At 41.4% G+C, this 20,084-nt stretch overlaps 1 protein-coding gene across 1 annotated transcript in view; it reads left to right on the top strand.

Moving 5' to 3' along the window:
* arb2a (ARB2 cotranscriptional regulator A) overlaps positions 1–20,084 on the top strand; it is a 138,232-nt gene that overhangs the window by 49,767 nt on the left and 68,381 nt on the right. The window contains exons 7-8 of the mRNA XM_029511320.1: positions 4,247–4,465; positions 15,546–15,665. Of these exons, the coding sequence (XP_029367180.1) occupies positions 4,247–4,465; positions 15,546–15,665 (339 nt within the window). The remainder of the gene's footprint in view (positions 1–4,246; positions 4,466–15,545; positions 15,666–20,084) is intronic.

Here is a 20,084-nt window from a genome sequence, read left to right on the forward strand (position 1 = left end):
CAATGGACACCCCTGGAGTGGATGTAAGATGCAAGCGAACAAATACACAAATGCATTAAAATATAGTTGCAACATGGAGGAGGGCATTTAAATGCTCCTATTCAGCAAACAGCCGCACATACAACCTCAAATTCACGCAACCATACCATCCACTTTCCTCACTGCATGCACCCCTGACCGCTATCAGCCATGCTTTGTACCTGTCAAGTGCTGTCCTTTTCCCTGTGCCCAAAGCCCTGCTCACTACATGAGAGCTCTCACATCAAAGCTTCGCTGAGCTCCACACGCACAGATGAAACACCCTCTCACTCCAGCTGCCTCTCTCCCTGCTCCCGCACATTAGACACATTTCATTTCATTACGACGCCACTGGAAAAATAGAGGCGCTGCTGTCTTAAAGGGACATCTTATTTACTCTAGCTCGCACTTGTATAGTCACTGACATGTAGACACACACTGCTTCCTTTCTAAATAATGTGACTGCAACAGGAAATAATGATCTCATATCATTAAAGTTCTGGTGGCAAACAGCATCTAATTTGACCATAAAGAGGGCATGTCGGTGTCAAAAAGCATTGACGAAATTATTAAGAGAGGCTAGTGTGATGTGGTTTAAGAGTAGTTCATAAATAAAATTATATTCCTATTTCTCTTTTTATTTTTTGCATATTTTTGACTTTATTCTTTTTTCACTATACCTTGTGGATAGTAAGGAGTGTTTATTAAGGCCTTCATGGTTCTGCATATAGGGATGACTGAGGAAGGTTTTCGTCACGATGAGACAAGCCCTGGTTTCTGTAGCAGTGGCAGCCTTTGTTGTGCTATCTGCTGTGGGACACACTGACAAAGAAACCTTAAGCAGCGTCCGGAGCAGGGTGATGGGGGTCGGGTCCCCCCTCCCTTAGCGGGGTCGGGACGACCCTCTTGACCGCTGGCCCCAGGGCAGGGACTCAGTGTGGTGGTGGCACAGGGGCACCCACGGAGCATGGGAAGAGACTTAGCCTGCATACTGCAGCAGAAAGACAAGAGTGACCCAACGCCAGAGGACTATGCGTGCCTGCTTTATTTGAGACAGTGTGTGTGTATAGGACAAAGGCAAAGTGACCCAATGTTAGCAATGTGTGAGAGAGAGATTTAATAGTATAAAAAGCAGTGTGACCCAAGGTTTGCAGTGTGCATTTAAGTAAGATTCACACTTTGACAGCACATCACAACACAAAGATCAGATTTAGCAGGTGTATCCAGTCTTTCTGTGTGTATATAAAAGACAGACTGAACATGTCACAAAAGGCTGTCACAAAACAACACAAAGACTAGGATGATGAACATGAGCTCTGTGAGACAAGTTAGCTCTGCCAATGACACAGGAGTCCAGTCATTGTGATTTTGCATATGTCGATAGGTTTGGTATGTGCAACTAGACCATCACAGTACAGTTTTGCTACACAAGAAAACATAGAATCACTTTTATGAAATAACCTAACTTCAATTCCATTTAACATTATTTTTGACAAAATGTCAAGAAGAAATTTTCACAGTTGCTTTATTGTTCCTGGTCCACCAGCACCAGACTCATCCCATCTTAAAATACATGGTTGATGGAGAGAAGAATAATTGAAGGAAGTGTCTGGACAAGGAGAACAGTGCTACATTGACACCAACACAGACCTCTCAGTGTTCAAGTAAATGATTGTTTCCGACGTAGGGGTGAAGTCGATGGCCCTTCTCCTCCAGACCAAGTATGCCAATGACACTGGTTGCCTTAACACCAATGTCCTTATGGGTGACTGGACAGCTGTAAGGGTTAGCTCTGTTAGTTCATTTAGGTGAGTATGCCGCTCCTAACGGAAGGCCATAGGCTATAGGCCACCAGGGTTAGCATAAGGATGCTAAAGGCTACGATCAAGGGCACGTGAGGTTAGCTTTAGTATGCTTAAGGCCAGGAAGGGTTATTGACCAGTACGGTTAGGGTGAAGACACTGAAGGCAAAATGGGGTTGTGGGCCACTTACGATTAGCATCGGAACATGATGACCAGTGTTACTAAACCATTAACTTTTGGCCTCATGAAACTGAATTGATAGTGTTGAAGTACAAGAGACTTTCTTCTGTCTGTCTTTATGTTGTGTTTAAAGGACAGTGGACATCTCATTCTCTCACTGTTTAGTTTTATCTTCTCATCCTATATTATTAAACGTTTTTAAATCAAACTCAGATTTATTGAATTTTACTTTTTACTATTGCTGCCTTTGGCTGAATGGGTCTTGTCAGTTATTTTATCAGGCTGCCACCAGTGGGCAGTGGCACAATGTTGGTTTTTGGACTACTATTCTCTGTTGCTCCCTCCTTTTTCTATCTGTTCAATCTTATCATTTTATTTACAGCTGTCATTTTTTTGTCATTTTTGCTTCCCTTTCTCTTTCACTCTGTTCTGTCCTCTGCTTCCCATCTTCTGCTCCTCTTTCGTCTTCTGTCTGCTTGTACATCTGAACTTTATTATTTACGTTTGCATGTCTCCATAATGTTTGAAAGTTTCCCTCAACAATTGTCATCCTTCACGTCCTCAACTTCACTTTTTTTGCACATATTCACACACAGACTAATAAAAATCAAGGCTTTAAAAAAGACCTATAATTTGTAGGGATGCTATTATTTGGACTGTATTTTAATCCATAAATCATTCATAAAATAGCACTTGCCGTGCCTTTGAATTAAATAGAAAACGTCATGCTATCATGATACAAATACTGTTAAATGGCTGAAAATGTTTCAATGCTGAAATGGCCCTCTTCTGTCCTATAAAACAATAAATTTTAGATGAACACTCTTGGTATTTTAAGCTTCCTTTAAGTCAGAGTCTATACGAATGATTTGTTTCACATAAGTACAGCCTTGCCTGGTTTTAAAACTGAGTGAGAATAGGACTAATTTTATAATATGAACAAGTGGGAAAGTGTCATTTTGCTCTTGTCAACACACTGCAGGTGCTAAGGGAAGGGGTGTGTGGCAGGTTTGATGTTGATGGGCACAGGAGGGACGCACACACATGCTGCGTCAACGGAAGACAAGCACATTGTGTTAACACTTATTAAGGAAGAGGAGACATGCTGCCTGGAGAAGACAGTGTGTGTGTGAGGGCGATTTGCTGTGGAAACTGAGCGACAGTGCCTCTCTTAACTCCCTCTCACATCTCCTAAAGGTCTTTTGTCAGTTATCCTCCGTTCTCCATGGTGTGTGTCTTTTGTGTGATGTGTGTGTTTGCTTAGGCGTATGCCCACAAGTTGTCATGTTTGTGTGTCAAAAGCACAATGTAAGTGAAACAGGAATCCATCCATTTCCTGGTTTAGTTTGAATATGCTTGGGACAATAAACACAGTTAATTAAAATGGCTTCAAAGTTGAAGAAGTCACTAAAGGCTGCAAAAAAAAAAAAAAATCTTCCCTTTCACCACAGTCCAAGTACATTTCTCTTCTATCGTTCTCTTTTATTATAACCACTAGAATTTCTTTTCTTTTACATTTTTCCTCAATTTTTTCTCCTTTGAAGCAGTGCACTGTTTATTACCAATATTCATTCTAATTTTGTTTTCATTTAAAAACTTTCTAAGTCCTCCAAAAACTGTGTTAATGCCATTTGTAGGAACTCCAACCCATGCACATGCACACAAATATGTGTGTTCTTGTAGCTAACTCTTTCTTTGAGTGATGGTATGATCAATTGAGTTTGATATTATGTGACATATGGCCTTTGGAGTCACTAAATGCTACTCACTGACTGAAACCACCGCTGAATTCCGGTCCCCCAGTTACTTCAGGGGCTTGTCTCTGCAGTCTCACTCTGTCCCCTGTGCCTCTCCCTGCCACTTCTTTCAGTCTGGATTTGCATCTTTTCCATAGTCATTTCACAGTCTCTCTTATAAATGTTATTATTTACTCATGGAAGTTTTAAACTGCCAGACCTAACATATCTACATATGTTGCAGTTCTCGCTCTCTCTCTCACTCACTCTTTGTCTTTTTACTGATGTGGTGTGATATTAAGTCTTCTAGCTTTTCTTTTTTTATAAATGTTATGCAATATACAAATACACAGTGTTAATGTATGGGCTATGGTATAGATGCAGATAGTTGTATATAAATAAATGAGTGTATGAAATGTAGTAGATGCCTAGTTGTTATTAGGAGCAGTGTCTGATGGTTGGTTTGTTCATGCTTTTCATACAAATGGCTTTATTTGTTCATTTTTTAGGAGGGATATGGTGTGATGGTGCTCAACCCTAATGAGAACTACCTGGAGGTGGAAAAGCTGGTTAAGTCCTCACCCCTGCCCTCTCCTGCTGAACCCTTGGATGAACCCGCTGAAAAAAGGGAACGCAAAGATGATAAAGAGGGCAAAAAGAAGAGGGAATTTTATGAGAAGTACCGTAACCCACAGAAGGAGACGGAGACAGAACGGATCCCCATACGGGTAAGTCAAGAGAGTGAGAGAGGATGAGAAGGTGGAGACACAGAAAAGGGAAGATTGGAAGGAAACGCTTTGAAAGCTGCAGTGGGAGGACAGGAGGATAGATGTTCATCAGAAGCAGACATGATGGGGAGGCGGATTGAGCAACTGTTTAGGGTTATAGGAGGAAGTAGGTGAGAAAACGGGAACAAGGTATTTTGGCAAGTTTATGAGAGACAAAAGAAGCAGACGGGTGCGGGAGGGAGGAGAAGGATGGGAGGCGGCTAGATGAGTAAAGGAGGGAAGGAACTGTTAAGTAACGAGAGATGGAGGGAGAATGGGAGGCAGAGGGAGAAAGAGAGGCTCTTGTGTGGTCAGCCTGTGTGTGAAGAGTTTGGCCGAGCTCCAGTCGCCTCTCAGTGAGCAAGTGTTAACCACATGGCTACCTCCCTCTCTCTCCCTCTTCCTCTCCCTCTTTCCTGCTCTCTCTCTTTCCCTCAGATGGTGGGCTGGTCAGTGCAGCTCTGGCCCTTTACTCTTGTTGACCGCTGGGATTATTATCTCTATAATACACACTCTGCAAACACACAGCAACATTCTTATCATGCTACAGTGACTGTACACCACCTAATCACACACACACACTCGGCTTGAGGCACCTAACTGGGCCAGTTTGCATTTGTGGTCAATCACAAAGAGCGACCTTTTGTATATATCTAGTTTCATGGTGAAAATAGATATGGCCAAAGTGATGACAAATGAAAAGAATGTTTTCCCCTTCATTAATGCTTTTTTTTTTTTTTTTTTTTTTTTTTACCAGAGCCCACAAAATTCATGATTCAATCAATGGTGTCAAGCCATTTTTTTTCTCAAAAGCTTTCATTCAGTCAGGCAATGAAAATTCCCATCACAGGGATTCATAGAGAAGTGTCCACATCAATAAACAGTTTCTCACTTTGGTTGATGGCAACTATTGTCACAGCAATGCATGTACATTTACGCCTGTGTGTGTGTCTTTGTGTGTGTGTTGTGCATGTGAAATCTGTCAGTCTCTGATGTCTGACAAGAGTTGGAGCTGCTGTGGGACTAGCAGGTGGTGTGTGAGCTGTCAACGCAGGTTTTTTTTTTTTTCCCCCCTTGGCAGTACCTTTACACACACTCTAATAAGGGATAATTAGCTTCAGTGCTATCTTACTCTAACACACTTCTTAATATGTGTGCAGTTTCCTCATCATCCAGCTTTTGAACTTGCTTTACAGTGGCTGACATTAAGGTCTTGCTGTAAACAATCCATCATGTTATTCACAGTTATTTTGCGCATTGATTTTAAGTAAAGACAGATAAAAGAAAATCTTCTTCTAAAGCTTCTTGTTTGGTATATAATGACCATGAGGAACATGTGTGTGAATAGGTGTGTACATAGATGTCATTATAATGACAGGACATTGTATTAATAGCTTGTTTTATTTTAAGGATGTGATTCTCATTGTTTACAAGTATTTACCATTTTCTGCATATGTGTAGTGATCTGCTCATCGTGTTTGGTAGTAATAATACAGACCTATAAAATAATCCAGAGGCTAGTGAGGATCCTTGTTGGTGCCAGAGGAACTGCTTTGTGTATATCTGTAACTGCTGATCATCTGGGATTTTCATATAAAATCCATCGCTTGAGTTTTTACTCAGAATGGTGCAAAACAAACAAACAAAAAACCCATCTACAACCCAAACCCACTCACACACACACAAAAATAAAACAAAATTATCAAAAAATGCCGGTGAGCAGCAGCTTTGTAGAAAGAAATGCCTTGATGATGACAGAGGTCAGAGGATACTGGTTAGACGAGGGACAGCCCAACACAGTGAATATGCAGCAGACAAATCTTCAGAAGTTATGTGATGCAATTATTTCAGCATAGAACAGAATCTTAAATCAATGTTTCCTACATTTTGCGGAATCTGTGGCCTGATAAAATGAAACTATTTTACAAAAGGAGGTCCTCCCCAATAGTAGTATGGTTTTCCGAAAAGAAGTGCTTTGTGAATGTAAAAATATATTTTTCTTCTTTCGATTGTTCACGCAGTCCCAACCAAGGTTTCCCCATTGCATGAAGAAGCATGTAATATCGTTCACATCTCGATTATTGGACTTTGCGTTCGTTCCTTTTCTTAGTATGTCAGATGCATTGAATGGGGGATGGAATGTAGCAGTTGCATGTCTTCTTGAGATGATAGGGTTTCAGAAATACTGGATAATAACAGTCTGGGCTTTTCACAACTGTATGAGATGGAAGTCAGTGGCAGTCAATGGAGAACAAGCCCAGTACCATGTCAAGTTATTAGTAATTTATTTGTGTTAAATGTCGTATAAGGTATCACATTCATAACTGATTTAGAAATCCAAACCACTACAGATATTCTGACATTTCCAGTATTTAAAAATGAATCCTAAATTGCTTTCTGTGGCATTTCTTTCCAAACCAGTGGTATGATACAAAATTACCCCCATTAACCAGAAAAACTGGGGTCATGTAGAAAGTAAAGATATTGCAGTCAAATACACTTGTCCTTAGATCCAGGGATTGGAAGACTCAGGATAAAGATTACTGAGTGAGCAGCTTGCCTTTGTGTTGGTGCCCCTTGAATTTTGACCTGTGACCTAGAAGTCAGTAGGATGTTAGTGTGTATGACCTGCCTCTATCACCCGCACCGCCTCCTGCACTGAACTCCTCTCCACTGTTCTGCCTTTGTCCAGCTCAGAGTAAGCTGTCACACACACACATAAACGCAGATGCAGATAAACGAAGACACACACATACCAGCAGACAAAAGAGTAAAGGAGGTGAAAAGAAAACCAAGGTTTTGACATGGGTACGCGAGTGTGTGTGTGCGTATGTGTGTGTGTGTGTGTGTGTGGTGTCCCTCAGCTCTGTTGGTCAGGGTGGGTGGTGGATCAAATCAAACCTCTTTAGCCAGTCTGTTTTCATCTTTTTTAATAGCACCCACCCAAGACATGTGCACTCACACACATACACGCACAGGCACACACAGACCTTTTTATTCACTACACCTCTCACTCTAACTCCTGCTGAGCTGCCAGACCACCTGCACACAACCATTCAGAAACGCACACACTGAAATATATACCCCCCTACTCCTCTTATTAGAATGACATCCAACATTACAAAAGAAAACACCTGAAGCTTCAAATTAAAACGCTCCTTTCTCTGTATTTTTACCTATGTGCGGCACAATATTATATTGTACATTATATTCTTTTTTTTTTTTTATTTTTTTATTGTGTTGACTCATAAAGACTGACAAGCACGCGCACACATAACCCACCCAGCCCACTGATAGAGTTGAGTCGATTAATATGCTTCCTTACACACATTAATAAGCTCTTAAATGCTTTTAGGATTTCTGCTTTTTAGCCTTAGGTTCATAGTGTTCAACCTCTCAACCTTATCTAATCCCTCTCCTCTCCTCTCCTCCAGATCACACACCACTGGGCCATTTTGGGGGGTTTGTTGGTGGAGGTGGGAGAGAGAAACAGAGAGAACAGAAGGAGCAATGGAGGAATAAAAAGTCTGATCGGAGAGATGCTGATGAGGATAGTGGAAGGGTTCGGGGGGGGTGCTTTCTTAGCACTTTGCCATATAGAAGTTTGGGAGTTCACTTTACTCTGAATTTTAGCAGTAATCCAGTTAGCTATTTTCTGTCAGCCAAGCGGAGGAATGGCAGGAACAAAAGGCACATTCATGGGCTTAAGAAGCTTCCAAAGAGTTCACCCAAGGCTGGCTGGCTGGGATTAGGCCAGCAGGCCCTGGAAAGAAGAAGGAAAAAAAAGAGCAAGGGGGACAAAAAACAGAGCTTCACCTTTTTTTTAAGCACCACTTATTTTTATAAATGACTGGAATACTTTTCTCGTTTTCTTTCAGTTTTTTTTTTTTTTTTTTATAGTTTTCCTTTTAACATTGCACATTGTACATTTCTAAAATGTTCAGAGGGAAATAGACCGAGAGGCCCTCACTCCAACAGCATTTTGAAGTAGCAGATTGAGGCAGTTTCTTCTGTTCTATTTCTTCCACTATATTCAGCTTCAGTGTTACTTCAAGAGTAAAAAGATCTATATGACTGAGGATTTTGAATGGTTTCACTGTACATCTGTCTGCTTTTCTTGACAATTATCCATTCAGCACAATCACACGACAATGGAGGAATCATTTTTGTGTTCTTCCATATGCTACAGTTACCATTGTGTAATCCCTTTAAGATAAAAAATTTTAACCACTTAGCCTGGTTAGGTGTAGGTTAGAGAACCTCTCTCAATTGTGGGAAGTAACACTTTATTGTCTTAATTTTTGTTATAGTGTAGTTTTTTGGCTGTGTGTCTTGTGATCTAGGTCTGACGCATATGAGGCAAAAGGGGGTGTCCTGTGTAGTTTCATACTGATCTGACTCTTGTGGACTGTTAAGAATGTGTTTCCTAGAGGAAGGAGCATCCATTATTTAGCTTCTGCCTCTCCAAGACCCATTATTCCCAGCTGCATCTGTCTACAGGGGCCAGCTGAGATCCTTGTCCTTGTCTGTGCTTAGCAGATGATGTCCTGTATCCCCCATGTTAAACCTGTTCTACAAAAACGTCCCAAGGACTCACTAACGCACATGCTTACCTCTTACACACACAATGAAACTTGATTAGAAACATTAAGACATGGATACACAAGCACACGCACAGATAATTGTATTCGACATGGTGCTACACTGCTTCTCTATGGGTATGGGTTTTGCTCTTTGTCACCTTCACCCCTTTGCCCCAATCTGTGGCCCACAAGCAATTATACAGACAGGGTTTATTTGGCCTTTGGCCTGTGGTCGTGCCAAAAGGTAAAGCTCAGCATTTCCAAGGACAGGTAGGGACTTGATTAACCTTTGACCTTGGTCAGAGGAGCAGTCAATGGCCAGGGCTAGAGGGCAGCTCACCTGCTTGCTGCAGAGAGCAAATTGGCTAGATGCCATCTTTTGGTGTGTATTTCTCTGAGTGTGTTTGTATTAAACCTTGACCTGCGAGCTTGTGTATGTGTCTTAATGTGGTTGTTTTTTATGTTTAAGGCTACAGTACAAGTACATTGTGTTGTGTGCTGTGTTTTAATTTCAGGTTTATCTCCATGAGTGAATTTAGTGCATGAGTGAGTGCATTTGACTTCTCAAAATCTGAAAGGGGTTGAGTCTGTTAAATGCTTCTTAGTATGGGGGAGCATTTCTGGATATCTGTTAATGTGTACTATATAACATCTGTGTGTGCACGCATACCTGTGTTTGCGTGTTTGCTCAAGGCAGAACCAGTTTAGCTACTGAAGGATCCCTGCTCCCAATCTTCTAGTCAGGTCAACCATCAAACACATCCATCCTGCCCTTCCTCACACCTTCCCACCCACTAAGCTCCCTCTCTCTCCCTCTCTCTCCCTCTCTCTTTTTCTCTCTGCGCACAACCCTGGTGTGGATACAGGCTGACCCGAATAAAGACGTACACAGGCACGCACACACATATGCGAACACACACAGAGCACCTCAGGGTCATACTGGAACAAACACAGCCTTGTCTGCCTGCCCACTCTCCTTTGCCTTATGTCAATTACTGGCTCGCAGTAATTTCACCTGACAATCCGGGCGGCAGCGTGAGGCTAGCCGAGATGTCACAGCGATGACCTTTCAGGCCCGCAGCCGCTCTTTTCTAATAAAGAATCTCACAAACCCACAGCAACTTCCTTTGTACTTTGTTAATGAGTTATTGATTTGAAACAATGCCTTGGCAAATATTGTCAGAGCAGACTGACCCCGCCAAGGTCATGCTATTTTATTGTATACAGTCTGAGCACGTTAATCTGCACGTAGGATGACATGTATAGTTTTTCTCCTTTCTATGCCAGCACCTTTGGCTCCTGCTCCCTCTACCTCTCCTCTGCCTTCCTCTCTCTCACTTGCTGATTTTTCCCTGTACTTTATATACCCTTTATGTACTCCAAAGTTAAATAACACACATACATTTCTCTCTCTCTATCTCTCTCTCTCTGACACATACACACATCCCAAATGCAGTTTCCCCACTTTTGTTAGTCTGGCACATGTTTTTCACCTTGTTCTCCCTTTTCTGTCTCCTTCTCACATCATTATATTCCCAACCCTCTATAGGTACCATACCTGCTAATTACCCACAATGCCACAGTCATTATTTTCCCATCTCTGCCACTAATTTGCACCATGGCTTCCTTTCACCCACACTGTAGTAGACACATCAGCGCCCAGACAGCTTCTAGCTACCTTCAGCTCTCTGTCTGCCTTAAAAGCCAGTCAAGGAAGAAACAGAGACAGGAAGGGAAGGGAAAAAGGAAAGGAGATGACAAAGGAGTACACATCCCAGGCATTGATTAGAATGCAATTGCAAACAGGTGTCGTTGAGGTCCACTTTTTAATTGTGTGCACAGAGACTTGTACGCAATCATGGACACACAAACACAGTCTAACTCACTCTAATAATCTCTTTGCTAATACCAGACTTGTAATTACGCACAGTGCTTATTTAATATTTAATCATTAGGCCAAATGAAAACAATCCTGTTCTGTGCTGATCAGGATATATTAAAGTGTATTATGAATGGAGGTGGATTTACCCACAGTGTGTGGCCTAAAAGCAGGAGGGTATTTACAGATTGGGAGAGACTGGCTTGCCAGTCAGTCGGAGGTTTTGTGTGTGTGTGAATGTGCGTACGTGTGTGTGAATGAGCAAGAGAGCTCCTGTGTAATTGGAGTCATTTGTTTCTGCCACTTCCTTGCTGGGATAGCATTGTTGTATGATGCGGTTTGTATTACTGTGGATTCTACTTCAGCTCTCATTCTTAACACCTTGAAATACTTATTGACATTTTTGCAAGATTGGAACCAGCACTACTCAGCCTAAAGAGTCCAAACCAGATGAAGTTGTTTGGGTATCCCGTGACACTGTCCTGACATATCTGGCCACCACTGAATGGTTTCTGAGTGTAAAAAGTATAATGGCTTTTTTCCACTAGATTCCGTCCAGTCCACAGTGCTCACCGTGGCCTGACAAGAAATCCCAGCTCCCTCAGAAGTTTTTTGAAGTCATGTGTGTTTTTGGATGACTGAGGAGGAGGAGCAGAAGGGAGGAGCAGGGAGGTCTGCTGTGGTTGTTTGTCAGTGTGCTGATGTTGTTAGATTCATTGTTTCCTGTGTTGGTCAGAAACTGGGTTTGTGTTGGCGTTGGTGCTGTTATTCTGGCTGCTCTCCTCTGCTCTCCTCTCTCTGCTTCTCATTACAGTGAATAAACACTGGGCAAGTATTGGACTGGACAACTTTTGAAGAAACAGGAGAGAGCCTGTGTCTGCAGGTTGCAATCTGTTTGCATGCAGCACAAGAGCATACTTGTTTATGTGCATCCGTGTGTGTGTTCAAAAGTGCACGCAATTATGTGTGACACTGGAATGGACTGTGAGTTGTTATTGTGTGACTAAAGGAAGCAGCTAAATTAAATAAATTCTTGAAGCCAGACAATGAAAATGCAAATACATTCAACAGTTGGAACCACTTATGGCCTATAAGGTGAATAGATTGTAATGCACATTGTCGTGTAACAGCTTGTCTAGCAGTTTTAATGGTGATGTAAGTTATTACACATAATCAGTGTTCTGCTGATTGGTAAGAGGGAACTTGCCTGGAACTACATTTTGGTTTATTGACTCAATGCAACATTTGGAGTTGTATGGAAACTGAATATATACATACGAGTGACAAAGTCAAGGTAGAAACTCCCATGAAGTGTGAATACGCTGTTAGGCCACCACAAGCACAGAGCAGCTTGATTGCACCTTGGCTTTGACTCTACAAGTTGGAACGGTATTGGAGAGATGGACACTTTCCTTAAAAAAAAAAAAAAAAAACAGCCCTGTCTAACACACCAATTCAAAATTTCCCATCTCCACTTGGTAGACATCTGGTAACTGTAAGGCTAAAATATGTATTCACATAATTTTTATACTCATCAAACTGTTCAGACCCCTACATATCCATCCTTTGTCTTGGGGCGTTGTCATCCTCTTTTTCCCTGCTGTTTCTTTTTTTTTTTCTCCCCCTCTTAATTTGTCCTTAGTGACTGATCTGTCCAATCACTGAACATACTGTGTATCACTCTAATCGCAAGCTGTGCTATGAAAGTGCTTACTTAAGATTGTATTTTGGGGAGCTGTCTGCACTAAAGGTCATGATGAGTGATTATAAATGCACATTTACATGCATAAAGAGTGTGTTTGTTTGTGTGTGTGTGTGTTTGTGTGGCAACATGTTTGCCAATTCCAAGACCCAAGTAAGAAAACCTGTCAAACTTATGGACTCCTAGACTCTTATCTTTTTCTAGACACATACATATATTGTTAATCCTCTACATATGGCTCTCTCTCTCTTTCTCTCCTTTCTCTCTCTCTCTATCCATCCATCTTCCTTTCTCTAGCTCTCTTGCCATTTTTATTTCTTTTTGATAATAGTTAGCTGTCAGCATCTGGAGACTGTCTGGTCCTGCAACTGTCTAGGGAGCGCATTTGTACTTTATATTCTCTGCAGGGACAGTATGGATCACTATGTATGTAAACACACACAAACTGTACACACCCTCAAATGTCCCCTGACAGTCATGGCTGAAGGATGTTGGCAACAGGTGTGCAGTTGGGATACTAATCTGACAGTGCTGGCAGATGCACTCGGCACATACACATAGGCATCCACACACACCCCCACAACCATACGTGTGCATGTGCATGCCTACACCAACAGCAGACAAACAAACTGGGGGGAAACAGTGGAAAATAAATAAACAAGCTACAATACTATGTGAGAGCTGGTGACAGGAAGCCAGTCTCACAGGGCGGTGTGCTCCACTGCAGCTAATTAACCCCAGGAAATAATTGCTACAATATGCAAATGCTGTTTAGATAATTCACTACACTGCCATGCCAGGTAGTCAGTCACTCTGTCGCCTGATGCTGCGGGTCTAGGCGAGGAATTTGTATTGGTGTGTGTGTGTGTGTGTGTGTGTGTGTGTGTGTGCGTGTGTTTGTCTGTCTGTGAGGGGGGACACAGTTGCCTCCATGAAGACATCAAACAAGCAACAGTGCCAAACAAACATGATTCTTAAAGTTATTAGTTTGCACAGGAATGAATGAAGCAACTGCTTGTCGTCATATTGACTAAAAAGTAATTTTTTCAGTGAAACACAGTCGGTTGATATCAGCAGTAAAGGTTTAGCAACCCATGCACACTGGTACACGGTGTGTAATGTCTCCATGTCAGATGTTGTCACTAAAATGTGGGTGGACAGGTGGACAAAACAGGAGTGAGAAGACAAACAGGTGGAATCAGCAAATAAAAGCAAACAGGTAGAAGAGAGGAAAGGCATGAGGAAGGCAGGCTAATGAAATGGGCCTCACAGAGGAACAGTGGCGTGGTTGAGGAGAGAGGAGGGAGACTTCAAAAGACTTTGAAGCCACAGCCTTTCAAACTGACAACTCTGCTTTAGCCAGCCCCTCCGTGCACACAGGATAACACAAACACACTCATCACTGAAGGCAGAAGGGCAGGGTAGAGCAGAGTTGCCGGCTCTTGCATCACGCTCTGTGAATGGAGGTGGGTGCTGACACTACAACCCCCTCATGCTAATCTAGCAGTAAACACAAACAGTCTGACAGGTTAATTTACCTCTAGACCAACACAGAAACAAAAACACACATCAGCACATCATCAAATAGTACAAGCACAAACAGACTTGCACACAAACTTGTACACACAGATGCGCACGAGTGAAAACATCTCATCACATTACAAGCTGCTTTAACTTCTTCTAAAAGTAAAGATGAAACCACATTTTCTGTAACGTGTATGAGTCCTGCACTTTCCTCCCATTTACCACATTTATGAGAGCATATGTTGAAGTAATTACCTTCTGTGACCATATAATATCTCACTCTGGAAACACAGTTATGGAAACTAACTACATAGTCTCTTAAGATGCCTCCTCTGTCCTTTACCTCATTTCACTAATTATTTATTTTGGCGTCACACACACGAGTTTGACACTCAATTAACAGATGAGGTTTCATTCTCTATAGACCATGTGTTTGTTTATTTCGAGGTATTCTTTTTATATATGTATACTGGGTATGCTAATTAAGAGAAATGTGTGTGTATGTGCTTGTGTGCGTTTCTCGTGCCTGCTTCCTCTATGATGCCACCTTTTTCACTGTGATTTTGCAATGTAGCTGTTTCTATGAGTAGTCTTAACTTCTTGTGGGAGCGTGTTGTGGATTTCTATTGTGAACCTATTGTGACAGTTTGATAGGAAATCAAAGTCCAAAATCAATCTCTCAAGTTCATTATTGGATGTCCTTTTTCCCGCCTGTACTTTTACTGTTATTCTTTCTGGCCCTGGACAAATACTTACATCTCTGATTAATTGAATGCGTCTCTTAGTAACTAGTGTTTTGGATGTAACTGTGTTAATGCAGAGGAGAGTAAGAATATATGTAGTTACATTTCTTGTCATTCCATCGGTACGTCGCTGAGTGTGGACATGTATGCATTTGTGTATCCTCTCATTGTTGTTGTTTCCTTTGACCTTCCCCTAGCATCTTCCCATTATGCCTCTACTGCTGTATAGATGGGTCATCGATTCAGCAACAGAGTACAAATTAAGATTTAAACGTTACGTCACCCAGGCTATTGAATTTTACATTTAGGGCATTTGCAATATGCAAGACTTATTGATCAGCTGAAGTGTGCCTCTTTATAGAAATCACCTCAGGCCACCACCACTTTTTTTTGTTTCTCTTTAGCACTTCTCACATTTTGGCTGGCCCTAGGGCCCACGTTTTGAGGCTGTAGTGGTACATTTTTGATAATCTAACATTTCTTTTGATGCTGGCAGGACAATTTAAATGTGTCTTAATTGTACGGCTGTGCTCATCAGAGTTTGTTGACACAGGTCAAACCCATTTGGTGATAGATCTGACAATGGAGTGTCTTTTTTTTTCTGTTGCAGGAAAATGGTTCCTCAGAGGAACACGTGCTATATGTGTGGGACCACTTTGTGTCCAAAGCAGCAGCCAAGAATGTCTTCATCATGGCCCACAGCTATGGAGGGCTGTCTTTTGTTGAGCTGGTGAGTGTTTTAGTTTTCCACTTATCCTTTTCCTACCTCCCACTGACATAAAGGCACACTGAGATACACAATACACTCTTGTCAGCACAATCCCTCTCAGATATTTTCATGCTGGACAATATGTATATTCAATGTCTTATACGGACCAAAAGTTTACACAACGACAATACACACACTATTAACACATATACATGCACAAAGACATTAGTATTCGAAAACCTACATACTCTTAAAATTAACTTACACATATACAAACATTCAGAGCAGTATCAGCGTTGGTCACCTCAGGGAGACAGGCAGAAGAGTGATACTGTGTGAAACATGGAGGAACAATTAAAAATAAACAGCATTAAGTTTCTTTGAAAAAAAAAAAATAATAATCTGCTTCTGTAAACAATCTGGTTCATCCTTGTCCTTGGGCGCAATCCACCTCCTCTACACATCAAGAACACACGGAAAAGAGTGGAAGTAGAGGGCTGGATAGTTAAATCTAGGGATGGCAACACAACAACAGTGGTACTGTTAAAACAGATCTGCTGCATAGCATGCAGATCTCCCAGTCTTAAAAGAGACTAAAAGAGAGGATAGTTTGAAATATGGTGGGAGGGAAGTGGATTTGAAGGAATTAATGGTGCACAGGGGAGGGTGAAAATAAAAGTTTGGCAAGGCTCTTGGCTTTATAACTGCACCCTTGAGCTACATGGGCCTACAGTGTATCTTTTGCGGGTTATATGAAGACTTCTGAGGTTAATGCTTTATTTTCGAGTCTTTGGTTTACTTGGTGTTGGCTTCCAATTGGGACCCTGCATCACACATTGATCATCACTTTCACTTCTCTTAGTGTTTTAATGACTCAAGTTTCCTAGAAATAAAGCTTCACGGCGAAGACAGTCCCAGTCCCATCATGGGGAGTTATCCTTACTGGGCTGGTGTAGAATTTAGGTGTCATCTTTAATTGTATAGACATTTATGTTGCAGCTTAATATTTGCTGTTTGGTTTATCTTCTGTTCTCCAGGTATATGAAGGAATTCAAACTTCACTATATCAGTAATGTGCTTCAAATGGATCCAAACTCTCTCTAGGTTTAAGCTCTCTTTGTTCCAATTTGTTAAATCTTAATCCAGAAATTATGACACAGAAATAGTTATTTGAGCACACATAAATAACTTCTACCTTTACCAGCAAGTGAATTTTAGGATATTTTGGGCTCATCGTCACAAAACAATTAGGTTAAAAATCATAAAGAAGTCCTGTTTGGTTTTGTTAAAGGTCTTAAAGCTTTGTGGGGTTTTTTTAAATCCCCGAAATCACGTGGAAGAAACTTGCTTATCTGACTGCCAATCTGACTGTAATCATTTAAAATACAGTTAGTGTGCACTACACTGTAACTATGCTAGTTGTGTTTAGCAAGTCCTTTTATGATCTGCGTTACGTTGCCAGTCAGCTGGTTCCTTGATCTCAAGGATTTGCTGCTGAATTCACCACATCCCATATTATTTAGGACATACAGTATCTCTCCTCTCTTCTTAGTCAAGGAAAGAGGAGGGAGGCGGCACACTGAGATGCGGCTAGCGGGGGGATTAAAGGTGGGCTCTTGTCCCACTGGTGATTTCAGGAATATTTTATTTTCTTTCTTTTTCTTTCACCTACTCCTTTTTTTTGTTTAGTATTTTGTAATTTTAATTTGGCTGCTAAATATTCATGCAGTGTTTTGTCCGTGACAGCCTCACAATCTCCTGGGCTTTCTCACAGTGTGACGAAGACTAGCTATTCCCTCTATTTGTATCTTTCTGTCTCTCTGTGCTTCTTTCAGTCAGAGTCTGGTTGTGTGTGTGTGTGTGTGTGTGTGTGTGTGTGAGTGAGTGTGCATCAAGGCCTCAATGAGGTTGTAACTGTTGTCTTTTATGTGATGTCCTTGTCATATGAAATCCCTCTTAAAAAAAAAACAAACAAACACATATACAGTATGTGCATATATGACAGATGCGGTATAGTGAAGATAACATCAAAACAAATGCAGCATCGTCACGTTTCCCTTGAGGCCTTCCCAGCTTCTTGTGTGTAAAAGTGTTGAAACTCCTCCTTCACTTCCTCCAACTTGACATAAACACAAACACATAGTAAAATACACATTCATTCACTTTCTTTTAATCATTTACCTGTACTTATCAATTACTTTGTTTGAAGAAAGAAGCCTGTAGTCATTTTAATTTTCTGCAAGGATTTAACTTTTTGTTTCTGTGATGTTTTATGTTTATCTTTCGGTTGTTTGGCTTTTTATCTAAATCCACTCAAACTTTTTCCCACTTACAGACATGCATTTTACAGGGCTGCCATATAAATATACACATGGGATTCATGTCGCCACTATACTTTATTTTTCTTCCTTGTTATTGCTGGGTTGTTTTATTTATTAATATTTTTTTGCACTCTCTCACACATAAACATGCACACACTCACTCGCATACAAGCGCACACACACATACGTACACACATTCATATATGTGCACACCTTCTACTTAATTGAGGGGAAAGTGGTCCAGCGGGACAGGACGGGAGGTGTGTACGCATGAGCAGGCGAGTGGAGAGTGGAGCCTTACGGGATGAACCGTTTGACACATGAGAAGACCCAGAGAAAACAAGCTGTTTGTGGGTTAATTACTACTCCCCTTTGCAGTTAATAAATACATTTCTGATCAAGCACATCAAAAAGGCCCGCCATTAATTTCTGCTGCTCGCTCCCCTTGCTCCGGAGCATGTTAGCTCCTGTTTGGAGTCCTCAAGTGTTTCATTGCAATTTGATTTCTTTTAAAACACTTCACAGTGTGTACTGCATAATTATAGATACATCAAAGAGGAGCTAACTGCCTTTGAATGAGAGTGCGAGAGAGAAAGAGAGGCTTGCGCTTCAGGGAGAAGGCTGCTTGCTCTGTCTTTGCTTGGCCCCCACCTTTTTTAAACCTTTTCCCCTCTTCTACCATTCTTCATCTATCGCAGAATTTATCCATCCCTCCCAGTTCACTGTTTTGCACTTCTGTCCATATCCTCCTTAGCATCTCTAGTCTACTCTGACATCTGTTTTCATGCTTGGCTAGCCTGTTCCTCCTTTCTCCTCCTTTTCTGTCTCTCTCCGCTGTATAGTTTTAAAGGAAGATGAGTCATGTTTCCCCAGTTATGCTACTTTGTTCCGAACCAAGTATTTCTATATATCCTTCAGAGTCGAGAGGGGTTTATTCCGTGGACCATCTTTTTCTGTCTATCTGTCTTACACACACATAACAGACATGCACATACTGTGAATTGCCTGTACTCATTCAGGTTCTACGTTAAGTATCCTTTCTTCACCTGATAACACCTGAGAACAAACCTGAGGAAGAAGGGCCGAGGGACAGGCCCCTGCCTTGTTTTCTCCCTTTGCCCAGTCTTTCTTTTCATCTTTATTCGTTGCTAGAAGCAAGGGAGGGGGTGAACATGTAAGTGTCGGTGGTTGCATTGATTAAGAGTTGTCTAACCCTCACTAACCTTCCTGCTCATAGAGTGAAAAAGGAGCACTCTTATTGGATAGGACAGGGCAGCATTATATAAGGTCTTATGTAAGAATGCATCTGTCTCCCAGTACACAAATGTGTGGGTGCCAACCAGACAACCAGCCAGCCGCCACAACAGCCCTTCAAAAACATGATTACAGATTTTAAGTGTCCTCTGAGAACACGTCACATACATACAGTGCATGTCTGCAAAGAATCTGTCTGTACACTTTCTGGATGATGCCATCTGTTTAAACCTATAATGAATGTAGCTAGTTTTCTCTTCGTCGTCCTTGGTTTTGTGTGTGTGTCAGCCTATGTGTGTGTTGTGGCAAAGTGTCAGATGTGGGAAGAGATGCTTGAGGTGAGACAGATAGATATGGAGGATTTCTTCACTCCTTGTGGACTTCAGCAGTACACTGGTGTGGAGGATGAGAAAGATAAAACACTGCTTGGTGAATCAGTCTGAGTCAGAGAAGTTAGTTTTGCATTGCTCAGAGTTTAGAAAGTGATTGAATTTCCCTTCCGTAATTTCGCCGTTGACTAAATTAGGAGGAGTTCATGTTGTATGATATAGTACATTACATGAACAACAGTCATTGTGCATTGTTTTTGCCTAATCAGATTCACAAGTTGAAAAAGTATGGGAATGATTTTCTATTTATTAACCACAGAGAGATTTTTCCAAACACGCTCGTAGCCATTTCTTTGTACAATGCGACTGCCTTGAATAATTTTTCATATTTTGTTCAGAGTTAGTCTTTTAGGTTTGATACACCTCATTTGATATCTTTACTACTATATACTTGCAACATTTTTCCACAAAATCTGCTCTGCTTTATGTCCTGTTCCGTGTCCCCATTTCCTTCATCCTCCTAATTCCCCCACTTT

The sequence above is a fragment of the Echeneis naucrates genome, chromosome 9, assembly GCF_900963305.1.
Source record: "Echeneis naucrates chromosome 9, fEcheNa1.1, whole genome shotgun sequence".
Lineage (NCBI taxonomy): Eukaryota > Metazoa > Chordata > Actinopteri > Carangiformes > Echeneidae > Echeneis > Echeneis naucrates.